Consider the following 22,285-nt stretch of genomic DNA (forward strand, 5'->3'; position numbering starts at 1 on the left):
CTCGGCGGCGAGCGGGCTGAGGCACCTGTGCCGACGGCTGCGCCGCCGAAGCAGCGGGCCGCCGGGGCAGGACATGTTTTAAAGCCTCAGTCTGCTTCTGGGCAGTCGAGAACTGCTGGGCAAAGTCCTCGACTGCACCGCCGAATAGGCCAGCCTGGGATATGGGGGTGTCGAGGAACCGGGTCCGCTCGGCCTCCCGCATATCAGCCAGGTTTAGCCATAGGTGTCGCTCCTGGACCACCGAAGTGGCCATCACCTGACCCAGCGAGCGTGCGGTCACCTTCGTCGCCCGGAGAGCAAGGTCGGTGGCGGCACGCAACTCATCAAAGAGTGCTGGGTCAGACCTCCCCTCGTGCATATCACGCAACATCTGGGCCTGGTAGACCTGCAGAGTCTCCATGGCATACAGTGAGGAGGCCGCCAGCCCCGCAGCTCTGTAGGCCTTCGCCACCAGGGTGGAAGAGAACCTACAGGCCTTGGAGGGGTGCTTTGGGTCCCCGCGGGAAGAAGCACTCTGAGGACACAGCTGCATCGCAACAGAGCGTTCAACCTGGGGAACCCCAGTGTACCCTTTGGCGGCCGCCAGATCAAGGGGAAGCAAGGCGGAGGCGGTCGCCGAACGATCAGGGGAAGACAATGGTGCCTTCCAGGACCTCGTGACCTCCTCATGCACATCCGGGAAAAAAGGCATTGGGGTTGGCCGCCGACGCGGATCAGCAGCCGCACCCAAAAACCAATCGTCCAGCCGCGAACGAACCGGCCCAGGTGGCGGGGACCACTCAAGACCGATCGCCGCGGCTGCCCGGGAAAGCATGGCCGTCATCTCGGGATCAGACTCGGACAATGCTGGGACACCCGAGGGTGCCAGCACAGCCGAATCCTCACTTCCCGAGGACTCCTGCCCACCTTGTGATGCAGCGATCGACAACACGTCATCCTCTGGAGCCCGAATGAAACTCGCGGCAAGTCAGAGGACTGTACAGCGGTTTCCACGCGGACACTCACGGGTTGCACGGGAACAGAGGGAAGTGTGGAGCGTGGAATAGTCGGCGCTTTGTTCCACACTGTAACCCTCAGATCACCCTGGCCGCCAGCCGAAGTACCAGCCCTCTCAGGACCAGTAGATCGGGGTGCGGATGAGGGGACTCTCACATGAAGATCATTGAGTCTCGATCTCAACCATGCGATGGGCATGTTCCCGCAGTGGGAACATGACTCATCCACAAACGCTGCCTTAGCGTGCTCGACACCCAGACACACAAGACAGCGATTGTGCCCATCAGAGTCAGACACGAATAGACCGCAACCAGAAGTGCACGGGCGAGGCATCTTTAAAAAGACGTGCCGCGTGCAATGCTCTTTTGTGAAAGGAGATTTCTCCGCAGAGTGTTGAAGCGACCAGGGAGAGAACACACAAACTCTGGCAAATCACTGCACAGATCAGCAGGGAATGTGCACTCGCTGGAACTCGCTGTCACACCAACACCTGGAGAGAGGCTCGTCTCGAAGAGATGAAGAGATAACTCAGGATTTGGCTGTAGAGTGAAGTACATCAACTTGGCTCCTCAGCGAAAACATATCTGCATTCTGCTCGCGCACTTCCTTATATACCCCCAGGGCGGGGCGGAGTTACGCTATGCAAATTCCGCAGACCCATGGCATTTTTTTGCCATTGGCTCGTGTTTTAATACTCAAAGATGATAGGATTTCTAAGCGAAACCCCATTCGTCGTCATCCGACGTAACTCGGATTGACAACGAAAGGGAAAGTGTACTTACTTTAAATTAAACTTTATTAGATATTATTACAAAGTGCATTTGTAAAAAGTGCACTTAAGTGTGTTTATAAATATTGTGATGAAAGTGTACTTTCTTTAAGTTAAGCTTAATTAGACATTATTACAAAGTGCATTTTTAAAAATGCACTTAAGTGTGTTTATAAATATTGTGATGAAAGAGTTCTTACTTTAAGTTAAACTTAATTAGATATTATTACAAAGTGCATTCATAAAAAGTGCACTGAAGTGTGTTTATTAATATTATGATAAAAGTGTTCTTTCTTTAAGTAAAACTTAACTAGACATTATTTCAAAGTGCATTTTTAAAAAGTGTATTTAAGTGTGTTAAGAAATATTATGATGAAAGTGTACTTACTTTAAATTAAACTTAATTAGATATTATTACAAAGTGCATTTGTAAAAATTGTACTTAAGTGTGTTTATAAATATTGTGATGAAAGTGTACTTTCTTTAAGTTAAGCTTAATTAGACATTATTACAAAATGCATTTTTAAAAATACACTTAAGTGTGTTAAGAAATATTGTGATGAAAGTGTACTTACTTTAAGTTAAACTTAATAAGATATTATTACAAAGTGCATTCATAAAAAGTGCACTGAAGTGTGTTTATAAATATTATGATAAAAGTGTTCTTTCTTTAAGTAAAACTTAATTAGACATTATTACAAAGTGCATTTTTAAAAAGTGTATTTAAGTGTGTTAAGACATATTATGATGAAAGTGTACTTACTTTAAATTAAACTTAATTAGATATTATTACAAAGTGCATTTGTAAAAATTGTACTTAAGTGTGTTTATAAATATTGTGATGAAAGTGTACTTTCTTTAAGTTAAACTTAATTAGATATTATTACAAAGTGCATTTGTAAAAAGTGCACTTAAGTGTGTTTATAAATATTGTCATTAAAGTGTATTCCCTTTAAGTACACATAAGTGGTCTTGAATTTTAATTTTATTATATTATCTGCAAGTGCACTTTTCAAAAAGTATACTTTTATTATTTTAAGCACACAAAAAGTGCGCTTTCAATACAATTAAGCACACTTCTTTTTCACAAGGGCAGTCCCAGGTGAAAAAAAAGTGCACTAAAATACATTTTATTTAAGTGCACTTAGTACACTTCCATAATACACTTTCATAATGTACTTAAAGTGCTCTATTTTCGACACACTTATTTTGCACTTAATATACTAAAAGCTCATCTTTAGTACTGCTTAATATAAACTTAAAATCATCTTAGTGTACTCAATTGTGCTTTTTTGAGACACACTGAAGATGAATTTAAGTGTATTTTTAATATACTATTTCATATTTTTAAAAAATGTATTTTGTTACCACTTTAAGTATAATTGAAATCATCTTTAAATACAATAATAAACTATTTAAATTATTATAATAATAATATTAAATTATATACAAATTATACTTAGAATGTATTCCTAGATTAAAAAAGTGCACTAAAATACATTTTATTACACTTCCATAATACACTTCCATAATGTACTTAAAGTGCTCTATTTTCGACACACTTATTTTGCACTTAATATACTAAAAGCTTACCTTTAGTACTGCTTAATATAAACTTAAGATCATCTTAGTGTACTCAATTGTGCTATTTTGAGACACACTGAAGATAAACTGAAGTGTATTTTTAATATACTATTTCATATTTTCAACAAATGTATTTCGTTACCAGTTTTAGTATAATTGAAACCATCTTTAAATACAATAATAAACTATTTAAATTATAATAATAATAATATTAAATTATTTACAAATTATACTTAGAATGTATTCCTAGATTAAAAAAAGTGCACTAAAATACATTTTATTACACTTCCATAATACACTGCCATAATGTACTTAAAGTGCTCTATTTTCGACATACTTATTTTGCACTTAATATACTAAAAGCTTACCTTTAGTACTGCTTAATATAAACTTAAGATCATCTTAGTGTACTCAACTGTGCTATTTTGAGACACACTGAAGATGAACTAAAATGCGCTTTTAACATACTATTTAGGCTTTAATTTATTTTATTTTGTTACCCCTTTTAATACAATTGAACCCATCTTTATTGCATTTTAAATACACTTAAATTATTTAAAATTTAAGAATATATAATATATACAAATCATATTTATGTATTGCTCACATTTTTTTATATAGTAAATCATTTCAAATATGTTTTAATACTGTGAACAGTACCTTTATAAAACAATTAATTATGTTAATGGTGTATTAAAACACACATTAAAAAAAATTGTATAAAACACACACTTTGAAAGCTAGTAAACTTTAATGTATTACCCAGTGTACATCAGTACAGCAGCATATGTAAACTGTAAAAAAAAAAATACATTAACAAAATACAGTGATCTGCAGAGGTATTATAAACAACAACAACAAAAAAAGAACTTCAATAAACCTAACTAGTCAATAAAGTGCAATCATTAATAGCTGCAAACAGTTACAGTACTGTTACTGATTGGTCTTTGAGTTTGCCTTATTGTTGAATTTCCTTCGAATCAGTGCTTGCACCTCAGATGTGTTGGAAATTGTTTGATCACAGTGTCTAGGAAAGGGGAAAAAGATGAGTTTATTTTTATATTAAAGCAAAATTAACCTCTGTTAAAAAAGTAACTGTTCCCTATCAAAAGGGAACTTGCACTGCTTCGATGATGCTATTGGGGAACAATGTTCTCTAGGCGCCTCTTTAATTCTTCTGAGTCGCACTAGTCGTGTCATAGGCTGTCGCCAGTCAAATTCTATTGCCGAGATTGTACAGCTTTTCAAACACCGGTTTACATGGAGGGTGTTCCCCGTATCGTCATCAATGCAGTGTCTCATTCCCTGTTCTCAGGGAACAGAGGTCGTAACCTAGACGTTTTTTATTACAACACAGTATGTTTTGACATTTCCCTCTGTTGTACATTCAAGGTGAAAAAGACATACTGTTAAATGTATTATAAATGCATTAAAGTATATTTGTTTTGTACTAAAAACATACTTAAGTACATATTTATTGCATTTAATAGTAAGTCTTTTTCACCTAGTAAAAATGGAATTCTTTAACATAGCATGTAATGCTTAGTTCATATATTTTAACAGTAGACATTTAATATAACATGTTAATTAAGAAAAGGAGTTAATAAAATAGCTCTTGAACAACTGTGAAGTCTACATATGTCACTGTATCACAGCAAAAAAGGGCAATTTAGGCTAACCGTTTAACTGAAAAAGTATACGCAGCCAACAAGAATAATAATTAAAATGTACAACAAATGCTAATCTTGTTTTAGTCAGCCCCCTTTGACTTTGAGAGCAAAAAAAAAAGTTATGAGCAGAAACACAAACTCTCAAACTCTTCAAAGAGTTAAGGAAATTAGAAGTAGTGCAAAATATTGTAAGCCATGACAAGTGACTTGCAGCTGTCCCAAAAAAACAATTAAATAGATTTTTACATGAATGAACACAAATTAGACTAGACTAAGAAACTAGGAAAAAATGTTGGAAAAAAACTAGGACAAAAACTAAACAGTGAGCTATTTATTTATGCAAACAGCAACTAAAACTTACCAGTAACTTCTGATAGCAGTATCTTCATCTCTTCGAGATTCGACTTGGAAAAAATAAAAACAACACTAACAGTTACTTTTTCTATTAACGTTAGAAAAAAAATCTAAATACTGTCATGATCACAAATTAGTTGCAAAACATTTAAGAATTGCGTTAATCTTAGAAATAAAAACTGAAATATCGTAGACTAATGAAACCTTCATGTTTGAAAAGGTTAATCGCAAAAAAACTCACCTAATCCATATGAATCGCGTGGTTTCCTCCAAGTCCTCTAAAGAAACACGATCGCTCTAGTTTGAATTTAGACTTCTATTTCTGAATTATTACACCGTGTCCTAACTACACGCGACGCGACGCCGAAATATAATCACATTCAATGAACGCACAGCCGTCAGCAAGCTCTGAGTGAGGTGTGAGCTCAGCTCATAATTACACCAGAACCAATCACAGACGTTCAACAGCTGGAACCAATCAGGATTAGTCACGTGTGTTATTAGCGTTTTTCAAATTCAAACAAGTACAACATATTTTTGGACAACATTTAAACATATTTGGAAAATGTATCTATGATGCATTTAAAATAATATGATGTTGATATCCATGTGGGAATTTCAGTAGTAAAAACATATCATGTAACATACAACAGCCCTTTACAAGTAGCCTACAAACAAGTAAAAGTGAACAACATTCATTTTAAGTGCTTATTGCAATGCTTAATGATAGTTGACAAATGTTTATAATACATTAGAAGTTGGTACATTATACAAAAAAATCTAAAATATTAAAATGGTAAAATGATAAATATTACAAATATATTGCAGTAGGCCTAAGTGTTTAAAGTACTTTAAACACATTAAAAGCTTTTTATATTTTAGATTAACCATTTTAATATTTTAGATTTAGCTATGTTCTTACACAAGTTACACAAATGTACTTTAATTAAGAGCAACATAAGTATGTTTTCTTTAAATACACTAAAACTTCACACAAATGGTAGATTGTGTTAGCATATTTCTTAAAAATTTAACTAAGCATATTTATTAACAATGTACTTAGTGCTTTTTTTTAGAAATATATTAAAAGTATGCTTGTGTTTAGCATATTTCTTAAAAGTATAATTAAGCATATATTTATTACCAATGTACCTTTAGTGCATTTGTTAGAAATATATTAAAAGTATGCCTGTGTTTAGCATATTTATTGAAAGTATAATTAATCATATATTTATTACCAATGTACTTGTAGTGCATTTGTTAGAAATATATTAAAATTATGCTTGTGTTTAGCATATTTATTTAAAGTATAATTAAGCATATATTTATTACCAATGTATTTCTAGTATACTTTTTAGAAATATATTAAAATACAATTCAATGTATTTTTTATGCACTTCAAATAAGCATGTTGGTAATACAAATGTATTATACTATTTGTATTTCAAGTATATTTTTAATACATTTAATACTATGTCTTTTTCACCTGGGAGTACCTTATACACATAAAATCAATTTAAAGAATTAGTAATATTTAGTTTATTTTTATAAAGTATACTTAAATACTACTTTTGGGAAAATTAAATTTTTGACTATTACATTTTGAATATATTTTAAGTAAAATCAATTTAATTTAAACTTATAATAGCTTTCTAAAAGTGCACTAACAATGAACTATTTTTAATGTGTTAAAAATGTACTTGTAAGAAATACACTAATAAAACACTTCTGTGTATTTTTTCAATAGTATATCTTTTTTCTTATGCACTAAAAATACATTTAAAATATCAATGTTATTTAGTATACTTTTGCAATTACACTTAAGTACTACTTAAGTAAAAATATACTTTTAATTAGTGTATTTATAGTGTATAATTTTTAAACTTTTCTTTAGCACAAAAAATAGGAATGTACTACAAATGTACTTTCTTGTATTTAAGTGTTTTTTTAGTGCACTCAAGTACACTTTATTTTCACCTGGGGTGATGGCTAATTTTTTTTGTAAAAAAAAAAAAGTTTTTAATTTAGTTCATATACAGCCGCTCTGGATAAAACCGTGATGTCCTCGTCCGGCTCAGTTCAGTTCTCATGTAATAGTGTCAATGCAGGCAGATCAATAATATTGTTGAAGATTAAACTAAATGTCCCCAACTAAGCAAGCTGAAAGCTAAAGGCGAAAAAGGCGACAGTGGCAAGGAACCAAAAGAAAACCAGTCAGTAACTGGTGTGACTAATTTGTAACCTGTAAATTAATTTGCTCCTGTTGTAACCGATGTGGTCTGTATGTTAATGAAGTTCACACCCACTCCCATTCTACAAGTGATGACCGTTTGCTTAGGATGTGATTCACTCAAATGGTGCAATGACTTCTCTATGATAATCAAGCCAGTTTTGGAAATGAAATTTCTTACAGGTGTTTGATGCGACCAACACAACAAGAGAACGTAGAGAGATGATTCTTACCTTTGCTAAAGAGAACGGCTATAAAGTGAGTGAAACAGGTGAATTTAATATTCATCAAAATGAATACTTCATCTTTAGAAATTAATAAAAAAATATCTCTTTAATATATAATTTTTAAATTTAAATTAAATGATCCTTCTTGTAGCTCTTTTTTATTGAGTCTCTTTGTGATGACCCAGAAATCATTGCTGAAAACATCAAGGTAATAAGATTTATTTCATGATGTTTAAAATATATATTTATTTCTTGTTTATTTATTTCTTTATTGATCTATGTATTAATGCATTGACTGAGTTGCTTTTTACTGAGCTGCATAATTATTAAACTATTATCTGGTAATTTCTTGACAGTCTGTAGGAGTTTGTCTGTATTGGAATATATGTTTGTTCACACTCTACATCCTGTAAAAGAGCTTTGTTTTCTGTATCTGCAGCAAGTGAAGCTGAGCAGTCCTGATTACGTTGACTGTGATAAAGAAGAGGCAGTGGCTGACTTCCTCAAGAGAATAGACTGCTACAAACTCGCATATGTTCCCTTAGATGATGACAAAGACAGGTGAAACACTGTCACCCACACAGTTAGACCTTACCAGGCTTTTTTACAGTAAAATACTGGCAACACACTGTAAAAGTTACAGTGTTACTGTAAAATGGTAAAATGCACTAAATTAAATGCACTAAATAAACTAAACTCACGTTAACTAATTTCATTTGCAGAAACCAACTGTCTTAAATTGACCAACTGTCATTTAAATGTATTAACTAATATTTATAATGCACTTATAATGTGAGCAAAGTATTACTGTGAATTTATTTAATTTTAGACCACTAAAAAAATGCAACATACGGCATAATGTTTATAGATCTTGCCCTGGACTAAAGCACTGGCTCTACTCTTCAGCACAATGGTGGCCCAAAAAAAAAAAACCTAAACTGGCAACAGTGTTTTATAACTGACTGTTAAGTTATTACTGTTAAAATACATTTCGTGGGAGTGTCTTTTTGTCTTACACTGTTAACCCTTTCAACCCCACAGGAAAATCCACACTACAAAGAGTAAAAAGTAACATTGACGCAGTGTTTCAGTGAGATAAATATGTAGGTGGTTGTTGAGCATTAGTGTTGTAGTTCTTGTGTTTCTCTTTTTTCTGTTCTTGTTTCTCTGTTCTTCAGTGATTCTGCTTATCAGGTGTTCATCAGTGTCTGAATTCACTCTCTTCTTTTCATTCACTCGCACAAGTGGACTATATTAGTGAACTATAGGGAATAGTGAATGAGGGTATAGGGTGTGATTTGGACACACAGCCTCTGAGTGTCGACTTTGAGCGCTGTTAATTCACAGTATATTCCTGTAGACTATTTTCTCGAAAACGACAAATATTACCCAGAATGGACTGTTTTCTATGGTATACTACTGTTGTAAAGGAAAAGGCGAAACTGTCAGATACTGTCAGAATTTGGCCTTCTTTTACAGCAAGGGTTAACAGTGCAGAACGAATTTGACCAACATCTGTTGTTTGATATGATTGCAGTGGAAGTCCTCATCATTACTGCCGTGTCTCTGTGTGTCCACAGGAACCTGTCATACATTAAGATCTTTAACGTGGGCAGCAGGTACCTGGTGAATCAGGTTCAGGATCATATTCAGAGCAGGATCGTCTACTACCTGATGAACATCCATGTCACGCCTCGCACTATCTACCTCTGTCGTCATGGAGAGAGTGAACTCAACGTTTTGGGGCGTATCGGAGGTGATTCCGGTCTTTCTACACAAGGAAAGAAGGTTAGCGTAAATCTTATCTAAAATTTAAAAATAACAGTGTTGAGCAGGACTTTCAGGCTTTGAATGAATCCTGGATTGATGATGTTTTAAGTAATTATTATTACTGTTTATTATAATCGAACCACAATTCTGTGATAAGGGGACATTTACTAGATCATTACTGTTGTGTCTGCAGAGTTATTGTGTATATTAAATATGGAGTCATCTCAGCCTGAGAGAGATTTAATGTTTTATTTTATCTTCAGTTGATTTCATCTAAGGCTGTGGCTTAAGTCAGTTGTAGTTCTTGTGTTTCTGCTCGTCTCTTTTTCTGTTCTCTTCTTTCCTTCAGTGATTCTGCTTGTTAACAGGCTTATTAAGGCTGAGATGACTCCATATTTAATATACACAGGTTTTGTGGCTCAGATCAGGTCCAGTTCTGGTTTCTTTCTTTGCTCTTGGCTGACATGTGGCATTGCTATGGCCTGCTTGTGGCCCAGATCTGGCAAACAGGAGTGGGCCACCCAAGGGCCGTCATTCCACGCTGCATGTGGGCCAGATCATCTTTCCACATGTGCCAGATGTGGGCCAGATCTGGGACGTCACAATGTTGCTATGTGGGTATATGCTACCCCACGGGCTACACCTTTCAAACTCCTGCGTGGCCGCAAGATGCGTACAAAATTGGATGTCCTGCCTGTCAGCACGGAAGTGAAGACATATTCTGAGATCAAACACACTGTGACACGTAAACAGCTCCTCTCTTTTTGTCAATATAGTCTTTACATTTCTGCTAAGGTAGAGTTGATCTGCACTCAGAATTCCCCCTGGAAATCTTAGACAATCAGGTTATCTTTGAAATACTCATTTCAACATACTATGATTTGGGACACACTTTTTTTATTTGTGTCAGTTTGCTGCAGCTCTAGGGACATACATCAGGGGTCAGTGCATCCTGGACCTGAAGATCTGGACCAGTCACATGAGGAGAACAATCCAGACTGCGGAGGCGATTGGAGTGCCATATGAGCAATGGAAAGCACTGAATGAGATTGATGCTGTGAGTCAAGTCCTGTTTCTAGTTGCACATATGAGACCGAAGTGCCCACTGGGCAAAAGCCACAGTTGCCATTTGTGTTGGTTCTTTTGCAGAGTGTGTTTGATTTTGAATGATATATATATGTCATGAAGTGCATGTGTTCATGTGCAGGGTGTGTGTGAGGAGATGATGTACGAAGAGATTCAAGATCACTTTCCTGAGGAGTTTGCACTCAGAGACCAAGACAAATACCGGTACCGCTATCCAAAGGGGGAGGTGAGTATATTGTGGCAAGCGACAAGAAGAATAAGGCAGTGACTTGCCTTGAAAGGGACTTTGTTAAAACTCAGCTGGGCTACCGTGTGTGAAAGGACACTTTTGGACCTTGATTTTGATTGACTAAGCAGCATTCCAAGGGTGCTGATACTGAACAGCAATAAGAGATTTTAAAATTATTATTTTATGGGATGCTTTATGTGTTTGTGTGTTGCACAGGCTGTCAGTCAGTGCATTACTGATAAAGGTTTTGCAGTGAGCCTTTCTGAAGATTATATTAGCTGCGTTTCCATTACCCTTCATATTGCGCAAATTTAAATTGCGAATTGAATATACGCCCAATGGAAACACGTCAATTTCGTAAAAACTCCCATATATGGCAAACAAGTTTTTACTTTTGAGTATGTATGTTTGGACAGAAGAGTAATTTACTGAACTCATAAAAGGCAAAAGAATTACGGGAATACTGGATTCTAAACAACAAAGAAATGCCACAATCAATTCAATTTACATTAAATGCAAAGGTTATATATTTGTATCCTTCTTTTAGTACTGCAGTGCTTGTGTGTGTGTGTTTGTGTGTTCAGTCCTACGAGGATCTGGTTCAGCGTTTAGAGCCTGTAATCATGGAGCTTGAGCGCCAAGAGAATGTTTTGGTCATATGTCATCAGGCTGTCATGCGCTGTCTGCTGGCATACTTCCTGGACAAAAGTGCAGGTAGAGTGAAACCTTGGAACAAACTTCTGGAACATTAATTTACTCCAATACATGAGGTTTACAGAAAAAGTTTGCAAACCCTGCTATTCCCGAAAGCATTGTAAGCTTAAGTAGATCGTAGAACCACAGCAACTAATGGTCTCTACAATCAACTTGGCTCACAATGCTTTGGGAAATGCAGCCCTGGATTTCTGCATTGATTACACATAAAAAGTGTTGTGATTTTCATTCGTGTCTAAGAAAACAGCATTGCTAAAGACACTGCATTACAGGGTGTTCGTTATTCCATGGTTTGACAAGTTGTCTACAAATGGAGAAAATTCAGGACTGTTGCTACTCTCCCTAAGAGTGGGCATTTGAGTTCAATAGGCAATCCTGAAAGAGATGATGAAGAACTTAAAGCTCCAATATGTAAAAAAAATTGACCACAAGAGGGCGCAGTTTCCAACAATAACAAAGGCGAAGCTTGATGACGCTATGAAGGAGGTGACGATGGGAGATGTCGTATTTAATGCGTTTTCACCATCTAGCAATGTATCTAAATGGAATTGATGAATCATGATCACGGATGAGGTAATTTATTAGTTTTTGTATTACCTGTATGTCTGATGTATGTCATCATAATTGACCGTTCGCAAAGACCCGCCCCCCTTAGTTTCTGTCGCTATGTCCGACAAGCTACGCCGCTCTCACGCCACACCATGTTCTCACGCAGTGAAAAATACATCGCGGAGCAGAGAGGAGACTGACCACACGCTGACAGACAGGACAGACCAGGTTACTTTTCGGTTATGTTTGATATTAAACATATTAAACAAAGTCTCACCTTTCAAATTTGGTCATTTTTTAAAATAAATTGAAACAATAAATACCGTTTTGTGGCTCTTTAATGTGTCGTGACAGATCGCTGTAGAGCATCAGTTAAAGCTGCTCGTGAACCAATCATCTCTTCCTACTAGTTAATTTATAGCCTCAAATAAACATGAACAAACATAAGAAGGAATGTTGTTTTAACCATGGAAAGGCGTCAGTACACTCCGTTTTTCAAGTTCAAATCCTCCCATGTTAATTTACTAACTCTCCTGACTGCTTTGTCGGACAAAATGGCGGATGGCGAAGTATGATTGGTCAGATCACCTGTCAATCAAGCTCCCTGCGAAGGGTCAATTAATGAACTGCAAGGAACATGAAATGTTATGCTATATTATCCCGTTACAACTTACAGCTATTTGTCATTAATTCATATCTATTAAAATCATCTTTACTGTAACTATTACGTTACTTAGACAGGTAAGCAAATAATTTTTTTTTTATTGTACATCAATACACTCGTGAGAGCAGAGTCTCTGTCAAGTCCAAGATTGTCGTGCAGCTCTCTCCATCTCGAAAACGCCTGGCCGATATTTATCCAGGTTTAATTCCTCCATTTGTCACACAGTCTGCGTGTATCCGAATATGGACGCTTTCGTTTTGTTGGCACTTCAATACTCGCAATCGTGATCGTGAGTAATCGTGATCCATAACAGCTATAACCATACAGTCTATGGCAATAACGCTATAACCACCACTTCCGCATTTGACCATGTGATGTTCCGGTGTGGTGGAATATCACATGGTCCACACCGGAAAAAAAGGATAGTGCGGACATTGCGTCACTGAGAGGCGACATTTCTTTTCCGGGACGGACAGTTATTCGGAATTCAGAAATCGGAATTTCTCTGAAATAAAAAATCTTTGGAGACTTTTGAGATATTGTAAGTACACAACTGGAGGAAATATATCACACTGTGCAAGTTATTTTCGGAAATTTTATTACAAAATTGTTACATATTGGAGCTTTAAGAGTAACAGCAAAAGACCCCCAACCCTACAAACTGCAAGATTGTATTTATTTTTAAAGTATTTATTTTTCACTCAGAACATGATTTCTGCAATTTAGAGGACGATTAGAACCCACCTCCTTTATTTGGTACAATGAAGTAGAGGCTGTAAAGCTGTTCGTCTCAGCTGGAGGGACAAGCTCTATCGATGTCTGACCATCGTGAAGACGGGCCATGAACATTGTGTGTGTGTGTGTGTGTGTGTGTGTGTGTGTGTGTGTGTGTGTGTGTGTGTGTGTGTGTGTGTGTGTGTGTGTGTGTGTGTGTGTGTGTGTGTGTGTGTGTGTGTGTGTGTGTGTGTGTGTGTGTGTGTGTGTGTGTGTGTGTGTGTGACCCGAAAGGCCACCTTGGGAGATTGTGAAAGCGCACTTTCTCTGCATCCCGCATCTCCGCGAGGTTGAGCCATAGCATCTGATCTAGCATTCGGGACCGGGCGGTGGAGACCACTTAAGCCTGATGCTCACAGGCTCTTTTTGCTCTTTTATTAAGGAAATTGCCTCTATCGGAACGCTGCTGATCCACCCAGTGGAGCTCTCTGCACTTATCTGTGCACACTGGAGGGAGACCACTGTTCTGTGCCGACGATCCAGCACCTTCTGTCTCTTTGCAGAGGTGGATGGAAATTGTTTCTCTTTAGAATCAAGATACCTTGAAGAACAAAGCTGAAGTGTGTGTGTGCAGGCTGCCTTATATGGTTTCAGAATATGTCTGGGGCGTGCTCTGCAATTTCCACACGCCACTGGCCTTTTCTGAATACATTGGAGGTGTTTGGGGCTCTCAAGGGCGACCCCCAGTGTCAGTATTTCAACAAAACGTCGAAAATGACAGACAGAAAAGAAAACAAAGAAATATTGATGAAGTGAAAGTATTTGCTTGTTTTATAGGGTGTTATGAAATTCATCTTCAATGTGGCGTAGATTTTATAAGCAGCAACAGGAAAGATTTGGTTGAAGTTGTGCTGCTGCTGCTGCTACACATTTTTAAAAGAACTAAAAAAAAATCAATTCAGGGGTTAGCCTACTTTTTCCAGCATGCACTGTAAATGATTATAATGATCATTTATAGTCTTCAATAAAAAACTGCTTGAGTGTTGTAAGTCAGATTGTGCTTGTGTGTAATTATGACTTAGCTGAACAAACCATCAGTAATCAATGCAGAATTACAGTTAGTTCACAAACATTTTGTCGATCACTGATATTTAGTTTTCCTCCTTTTTGTACATGTAAATTTGAATGAACAGAGTCTTTTTAACTACTGCTCTGCCCTGATGTCCCTCTAGATGAGCTGCCTTATCTGAAGTGTCCTCTGCACACGGTGATGAAACTCACTCCTGTTGCCTATGGTCAGACTCTCTTACTCTCTTCTGCAATATAACTGTTTACATAAAGATCAATTAGATCGTAAAATGATACATTTTTCTATTGTGTTTCCAGGCTGTGATGTTGAGTCCATTTTCCTGAAAGTTGAAGCAGTGAACACACACAGAGACAGACCTGTGGTGAGCACAGTAATACTCTCATACTGTAGCACTTCTGACATAAAGAGCAGTGCAATTCTCCAGTTACTGGAGTTTTTAATCAATTTGGTACAGTACAAGCCCATTTCTAGAAACATTGGGACATTTTGTAAATTGCAATAAAATCAAGAGTCTGTGATTTGTTAATTCTCTTGATTTAACTGACAAAAGTACAAAGAAACGATTCTCAATGTTTTAACTACCAACTTGATGGCTACAACACACTTCAAAAAAGTTAGGACAGAGGCATGTTTACAACTGTCACATATCACCTTTCCTTTTGATTTCACTTTTTAATCAGTTGGGAATTGAGGATACTAATTGTTACAAGTTTCCAAGTAGATTGTTTGCCAAATCTCTCATCAGGTAGGCAGCTGCTCAGCAGTCCATGGTCGACTTTTTTTTATTCTCCTTTTCATGATGGGCCATACATTTTCAATAAGAGACAGATCTGGACTGCAGGTATAGGCCAGTCAAGCACATCCATTCTACAGTGTAGTGTCTACACGCACTCTGATGTATGAAGCCAGGCCTCATTCTGCACATGCTACATCAGAGTGTGTCTTGTCTTTTTTCCCAGGAAAGATGTCATCTTGATGGCAGTATATGTCTCTATTTACTCATCCACATCAATGGTACCTTCACATATTTGCACTGCTGAAGTCCCATACAATGACAGATGTTTGCTCTTGCACCTGTCACTAATTAAATTCTGTATAGTCCCTTTCATCTTTGGACCTGATAACTCGACGTCCGTTTTTCCCAAAAACATGCTGAAACGTGGATTAATCTGACCGCAGCACAGATTTACACTGTCTTTTAAAGCATCTGAGATGAGAGCGGGCCCAAAGAACTCTGTGGCATCTCTGCATAGAGTTGATGTATGGCTTTCCTTGCGTAACAAGTTGCTTTTCTTGATGCAGCAGTAGATTGTGTGAAGTTAACAACGCTTTTCCAAAGTAACGCTTTTCTCCTGCCGAGCCCATGTGGCGATATTTAACACAGTAGCATGATGGTTACTCATGCAATGCCATCTTAAGGCTCGAAGGTCTCCTGCCTTACCCTATTCGGACTGAGATTTCTCTGGTCTCCCTGAATCTTTTCACAAAATTATACATGGTAAATCATATACATATCATATACTGAATATAGCTTTGTAATTCAAAAGATTTCTGCACCAAAACAGGTGGTTCTACCAGGTATGAGATGAGAGAGCGCCTGTAAACGACTCTGTGGATCAATCTTGCATTGAGAAATTTCTCATGAAATTTGGCACAAAGTGGTGAACCATGACCCATCTTTGCTTGCAAAGACTGTTTTGGTGGATGCTCCTTTTACACTCGGTCACGGTACCCTCACCTCTTACCAGTTCATCTGCTTATTATGGACTATTTCAAAACAGCTTAACTTAGATATTCTGTAATCTTTTCACTTATTTTGTCTCTTTTCACTTATTTTGTCTCTGTCCCAACTTTTTTGGAGTGTGTTGCAGCCATCAAAATCAAAATTTATTTACAAAATGCAATTAATTTGGCCAGTGAATACATTGGACATTTTTTCTTTGTACTTTTGTCAGTTAAATGTTCAAGAGAATTAACAAAAATCACAAATTCTTAATTTTATTGCATGGAATTGGGGTTCTGCTATTTTTACAAATAATTGTACATTTTCAAAATTCTTAGTACTACTCTCACTCAGCATATTTTTAGTTGACTTTAAATCTGGTTTCATCTCTTATTGAAATTTCACCTTTTATTTACAGTAATTGCCTTTCATAAATTTATGAAAATTTTATTTTATCTTTCATTTTAACACATTTGACTATCAATTAGAGTTGCCACCTTCATTGTGGCAAAATAAGGGAAACCCATTCTCAACCCATTTTTCTACTACTTGTGAAATTGATTTCTTTATATTTGCTATTAGTATTCTCCACACTGCAAAATCTTTGCGTTTAGCCAACGTATGAAAAATAGGGGACAAATCACGTCCCATAGTGATTTCATATGGAACTTTTTACCTTTAAATATGGGACGATCCCATATTTTACGGTGTGGGAGGCAAACCTAATGTCAGCAGAGACCACAACGACTAGACAAGCCTTAGAGACAAATCCCCTGTGAAGACCTTGTCGAAGTCCTCTGACCCTATGGCCAGCTTCAACTCCCAGCGTATGATGTATCCCAATCCTCATGCAAAAGGAACTGGATTATATATTCTGAATGATCAATTGGCAATCAGACTTGTGATGCAGCCTGAAAACATAATCACACCATGTTGGTTCGTTTGGCCAGAGGAGAACTGTTCCTCCGACTGAGCCTGGGTTCCCCCAAGTTTTTTTTCCCCCTCAATTTCTGTCACCTAAAGGAGTTTGGGTTCCTTGCCACTGTTGCCTGCGGCTTGCTTAGTTGGTGACACTTAATATTCAACAATATTATTGATTTGACTGCATTGACACTATGAAAACTGAGCTGATCTGGACGATGACATCACTGCCCTTATGGAACAAAAATATATGGCCATATATTTATATCACACAACAGAAACCCTTTAAATCCCAACAGAACATTAAACACTAACAGATCTCTCAAGATCTCAGCAGAGGAGGGGTAAACAACATAAACAGCATTTCCAGCTCCACTTAATACTAAGAGTTTGACTTTAGACTTTTTTGACTTTTTTCTGTCAGACGTCTACAGAAGTTCTGGATGCCAAGTCCTCTTTTTTAACACATTGTGTTCAAAACATTTTGAGCTACTGTGATATTTTGTCACACACAGACATCAAGAATCAGCGTATGAATCTCAACAACGGTGACATGTTCATGCTGCAATGCGTGCAAAAGTGACTATAGAAGAAATTCTAAATGTTTTTTGCATAATGTGTCTAATGTGTACACATTTCTGCGTAAAAAAAAAAAAATCTGATTACCATAAAAATGATTGATCTTTTGTTATAGTAATATAGTGTTTATTTAAAAATATTTAAAATGTATTTTATGAACTAATACATATTTTAATCGATATCTTGGGAAGTGATCCGTTTAATTGCTGATGATTATCCCCAGAATTTCTCTTCGCATTTTTGGCATAACACACAGTTACAGCAACCAGAGAAAAATTAAAGGTCAAAGTTCAATAGTCAAGAGCCCAACTAAAGCAAACACTGAACTCCATCATGGTGTTTATAAATAAATTGCATCATAAATGTATATTCTTTTCAATAAATCATCAACATCTAAACCTCTGTCAATTCTCAATATGAACTTCTGTAGACGCCTGACAGAAATAAAGTCAAACTGTAGTAAGTGGAGCTAGTAATGCTGTTTTTGTTGTTTAACCCTCCTCTACTGAGATCTTGAGAGATCTGTTAGTGTTTAAATGTTCTGTTGGGATTTAAAGGGTTTCTGTGGTGTGAGTTTTGTGGGTCATCATTGTGCTGGAGAGTAGAACCTGTGCTTCAGTCCAGCAGAAGACCAAGAAACACTGAAGATATGCTGTGTGTTGCTTTATTTAAAATGCAGAACTCTATTGCAGTCATTTCTATCAACTTCTCTGTTAAGTTTTATTTTATTTATTCAGGTAAGTTTCTGTTTAATAAATACAAATTAATCCACACCTAATGTCTATCATTGTTCTGACACTCTTTTGTATGTTTTAATACAAACTTACAACTTAGAAAACGTGGAAAACGATTGCCTTAAATTCCTCTTTACTCAAAGTACACTCAACTAATTACATTTTACAATGTAAATATATTGTAAATACATTTTTCAATATATGAAAAGCGGCAATTCCTTATGTATTATTCAATATATTGTAATATATAACATTATATTAACGCAATATATTATTTCATACATTTTTCAGTATGTTTACACCACATAATATATTGATATATGAAAATATAATTTCGTTCCGTAAGGGTGTATTCTGCTTTATAGCTGCTGAGGCTGCTTTATTTCTTCTCGATACATGAGTAACATTGGCTTTGCTGTGTTTCATGGAACTACGAGATGATATCTTGCTTGAATATACTTGTTTGTCATCTTCGCTTGTTTGCTCATTTGCATTATTATTATTATAAGCTTGGAACATCTGAACCTCCTCCACCGCCCGTTTCAAGCACTGGCTCTTAAAGTGCATCCAAAAAGTGAGATTACACTCCTAATATATGTTTTTTCTTTTGGTTCCCCTTTTTGTACACATTTGACCTAATGAACATATTACTGGTCAAAGAGTCGTCGATCAAGAACTTTATATACATACAGATTCACTTCTTCTGATGTTATATTAGACAGACAGTAGTAGTTAATAACAAAGGATTGCAATTAGAGTGGTTAAGCAACTGAACAACTGCTTTTTCTCTCTTTTGGAATTTTAACATTATTTAAAGGTGCAGTGTGTGATTTTTAGCGGCATCTAGTGGTGAGATTTGCGAATTGCAAATAGTCAGTTACTCACTGCGTATCCCTCAAATGAAAACTCGAATGAGAAGCTACGGCGGCCGACGTAGGATCGGAAGATGTCGTCTGAGTCTGAGTCAGCAGAGAGTAGCAAGTCAAGCAATGAGGTTTCTTTATATTATATTTTATATTAAATTATATTTACTTAATTATTCAGTAAAACCACGTTATTGCGATTGTTATTTTTACTTGTTCATCATTGTGTTAGTATTTTATTCACTGGCTTTACCATAGCCTGTTTCCATGCTAGTTAGTATAAGATAAGAGCTATGGATAAGAGCATCAAAGCAGCTAGGTAAGGGGAAATAGCTAACGTTACGATGTCCGAGTCGTCGTTCAGACAGCATGTTTTTCTCCACGTTTGTAGGGTCAGGGACAACCTGAGTATTCTGCTGCATCTTTTTCTGCTGCTTCTCATTCAAGTTAGTGACAAAACGCGCTCTGTAGCGCTGTTTGTTCGCTGTCGGCTACGGTAGAAACATGACGTCACGATATGTCGACCTTCATAGAAGGGGGTGGCCGTGGTTATGTAGATATAAATGACTCATTCTAAGGTAATAAAAACATAACGGTTCATTAAGTAAGGTCTTTATACACCACTGAAAACATAGTTATGGATCTTATATTGCATTTCTGCCAATAGATCCTCAGAAATATCACACATTGCACCTTTAAGAAGAAATTAAGTAATAAACTCAGAAGATGTGATAAAAATCCCATCAAGGCACCCCATATGCCCGAAGGGCCGATCTTATTCGCAAATACATACAAAAAGATTTACCTTGTAAATTATATTGGGCTTTAATTTTCTGAAATTATTTTAGACCCATATCATCATAGATCTCTCCCAAAGTGTTTACTTTCTGAGTCAATTGCGGACAATGAAATGGGGCCTTGCCAGAAAAAAAAAAGATTATTATTATGGAAAATAAGCGAATGCCAATGTCAGATTGTAACTTGGTGTGTTTGCTTTTCGACTTCCCTCCAAGTGGAGAGAAGATGAGTTACAATAGGACCAAAGTGAGATTTACACTGCCTTAGTGGAACCCCGGAAAAAAACAAGATGCTTCAGTTCATAGGGATAAACTAAAGATTCTTCAATTGCTCTCCATGACACAGAAGAATCAGGATCAAATCAGACTGATAAAGGGCGGAGGGTAAATGCTTGAGCATAAAGTCTAAAATTAGGGAAAGACAGACCTCCATGTAATCTGCCACGCTGTAAGGTAGTCAGCTTTAGGGCTGTCACTTTACGTTCGAAAATCGATTGCACAATCGATCGGACCAACCAACACAAGTTTTGAAAACGAAAATAGGGAATCGATTTTAATGGCCTTCTCTCGGCGCGCGTCCAGCTCGTCACGATACGCCCGCAACGAACGCGCGTCACACAGCAACTGCAGGCTCTGACAAACACACATAACAGCAAATTATACTTCTGCTTAATGTTTCTCTTTTTACAACAAAAATGTGAATTCTGCCAGTATTCAGACAGTCTCATGCATACAGATACAGATTCGGGCTACGGTCTATAATCGCCTACGTAGGCGAAATTTGTTCGACATTTCTAATCGTAAACACAGCCATGTTGAAGACTGCAGTAATGTTTGTCATTGACGTTATGGCAGTCCACTTTGCTTATTGTTTTTCGAGAATGTTGCACACCTGTTTGTCATTGGTCATGAAACTTCACGCCAATAAATCATCAGGAATATTGCTGACTTGTGCGTATCAAGCGCCCTCTTTACGTTCGTCCTAATGCCTGTTAGTTGTCCGTGGATTTGCCCATATTTGACGGTTAAAATGGAAACATCTTTAGACATGGAAAATCGATTTTACAATCGATTCAGTGAACACTTATGTCTCAAAAATCGAACAGGATTTTTTCAAAAAAGTGACCGCCCTATAGTCAGCTTGATTCGAGGACGTTTCCCATCCCATATGAGAAACACATGCTTCAAGTTTATTCCAGTAGCCAGCAGGTGGAGAAAGAGGAATCATAGATGAAAAGAAATGAGTATGTGGGAGAACATTCATTTTAATTACCGATATACGAGCATGAAAAGAAGTAGGGAGACGAGACCAATTTTCCAAGTCTGAGGATTGTAACGGTGGCACGCCCTTACAAAAGGATTTCAATTTGAAATTAAATTATTTTGGGCGCCAGGTGAAGTTAATTCTACCACAACATAAGAATTTAGACCAGGATAGCTCATAAGCCACAAGTTACACACACACACACAAAAAAAAAAAACTCCTTCACAAAACATTACACACACAAAAATTCAATGAAAATATTTATATTATTCTCTTAACAAAAAAATAAAACAAAAAACACAACCAATAGCGTTTTCATTTTCTCATAACAAAGGTTTGGTACATTAAACAGATCAAGTTATTATTGGATTTATGGCTTTGATTTTTTAGCAGTTTTAGAGTTCAACATGCTTCATAAAATATATATTTTAAATGAAATAATGTTCATAAATTTTCATTTTCATAAACTTAAACCTCTATAACTTTTTTGTGTCACTTTTTAAACTTGTTTTGCTTCAACGATTATCTGCCAAGGGTCTTCTTTAAAATGAGACCAAACTTATGTCTGTGCTCCCAAGCATGACATTTTTATGACAGTTTTTGTACATGGACATTTTTGTGTAACTTATTTTAATTGACAACCCTTAACAAGGGTTAACCAGTTCTTTTTATGTATTTATTAGGGCCCGAGCACCGATGGTGTGAGGACCCTCTTGGAATTGCTCTGTTTATTATTAGGGCCTAAGCCCTGAAAGGGC

General features: G+C 36.8%; 1 protein-coding gene across 1 annotated transcript in view; it reads left to right on the forward strand.

Annotated features, from left to right (window-relative positions):
* The window catches only part of LOC308702886 (6-phosphofructo-2-kinase/fructose-2,6-bisphosphatase), a 107,865-nt gene that overhangs the window by 31,028 nt on the left and 54,552 nt on the right, over positions 1-22,285 (forward strand). The window contains exons 5-13 of the mRNA XM_081386029.1: positions 7,787-7,861; positions 7,982-8,038; positions 8,270-8,391; positions 9,411-9,618; positions 10,511-10,657; positions 10,808-10,912; positions 11,500-11,629; positions 14,789-14,851; positions 14,943-15,007. Of these exons, the coding sequence (XP_081242155.1) occupies positions 7,787-7,861; positions 7,982-8,038; positions 8,270-8,391; positions 9,411-9,618; positions 10,511-10,657; positions 10,808-10,912; positions 11,500-11,629; positions 14,789-14,851; positions 14,943-15,007 (972 nt within the window). The remainder of the gene's footprint in view (positions 1-7,786; positions 7,862-7,981; positions 8,039-8,269; positions 8,392-9,410; positions 9,619-10,510; positions 10,658-10,807; positions 10,913-11,499; positions 11,630-14,788; positions 14,852-14,942; positions 15,008-22,285) is intronic.

This window comes from Scardinius erythrophthalmus (assembly GCF_964197995.2).
Source record: "Scardinius erythrophthalmus genome assembly, chromosome: 15".
In the NCBI taxonomy this organism is placed as follows: Eukaryota; Metazoa; Chordata; class Actinopteri; order Cypriniformes; family Leuciscidae; genus Scardinius; species Scardinius erythrophthalmus.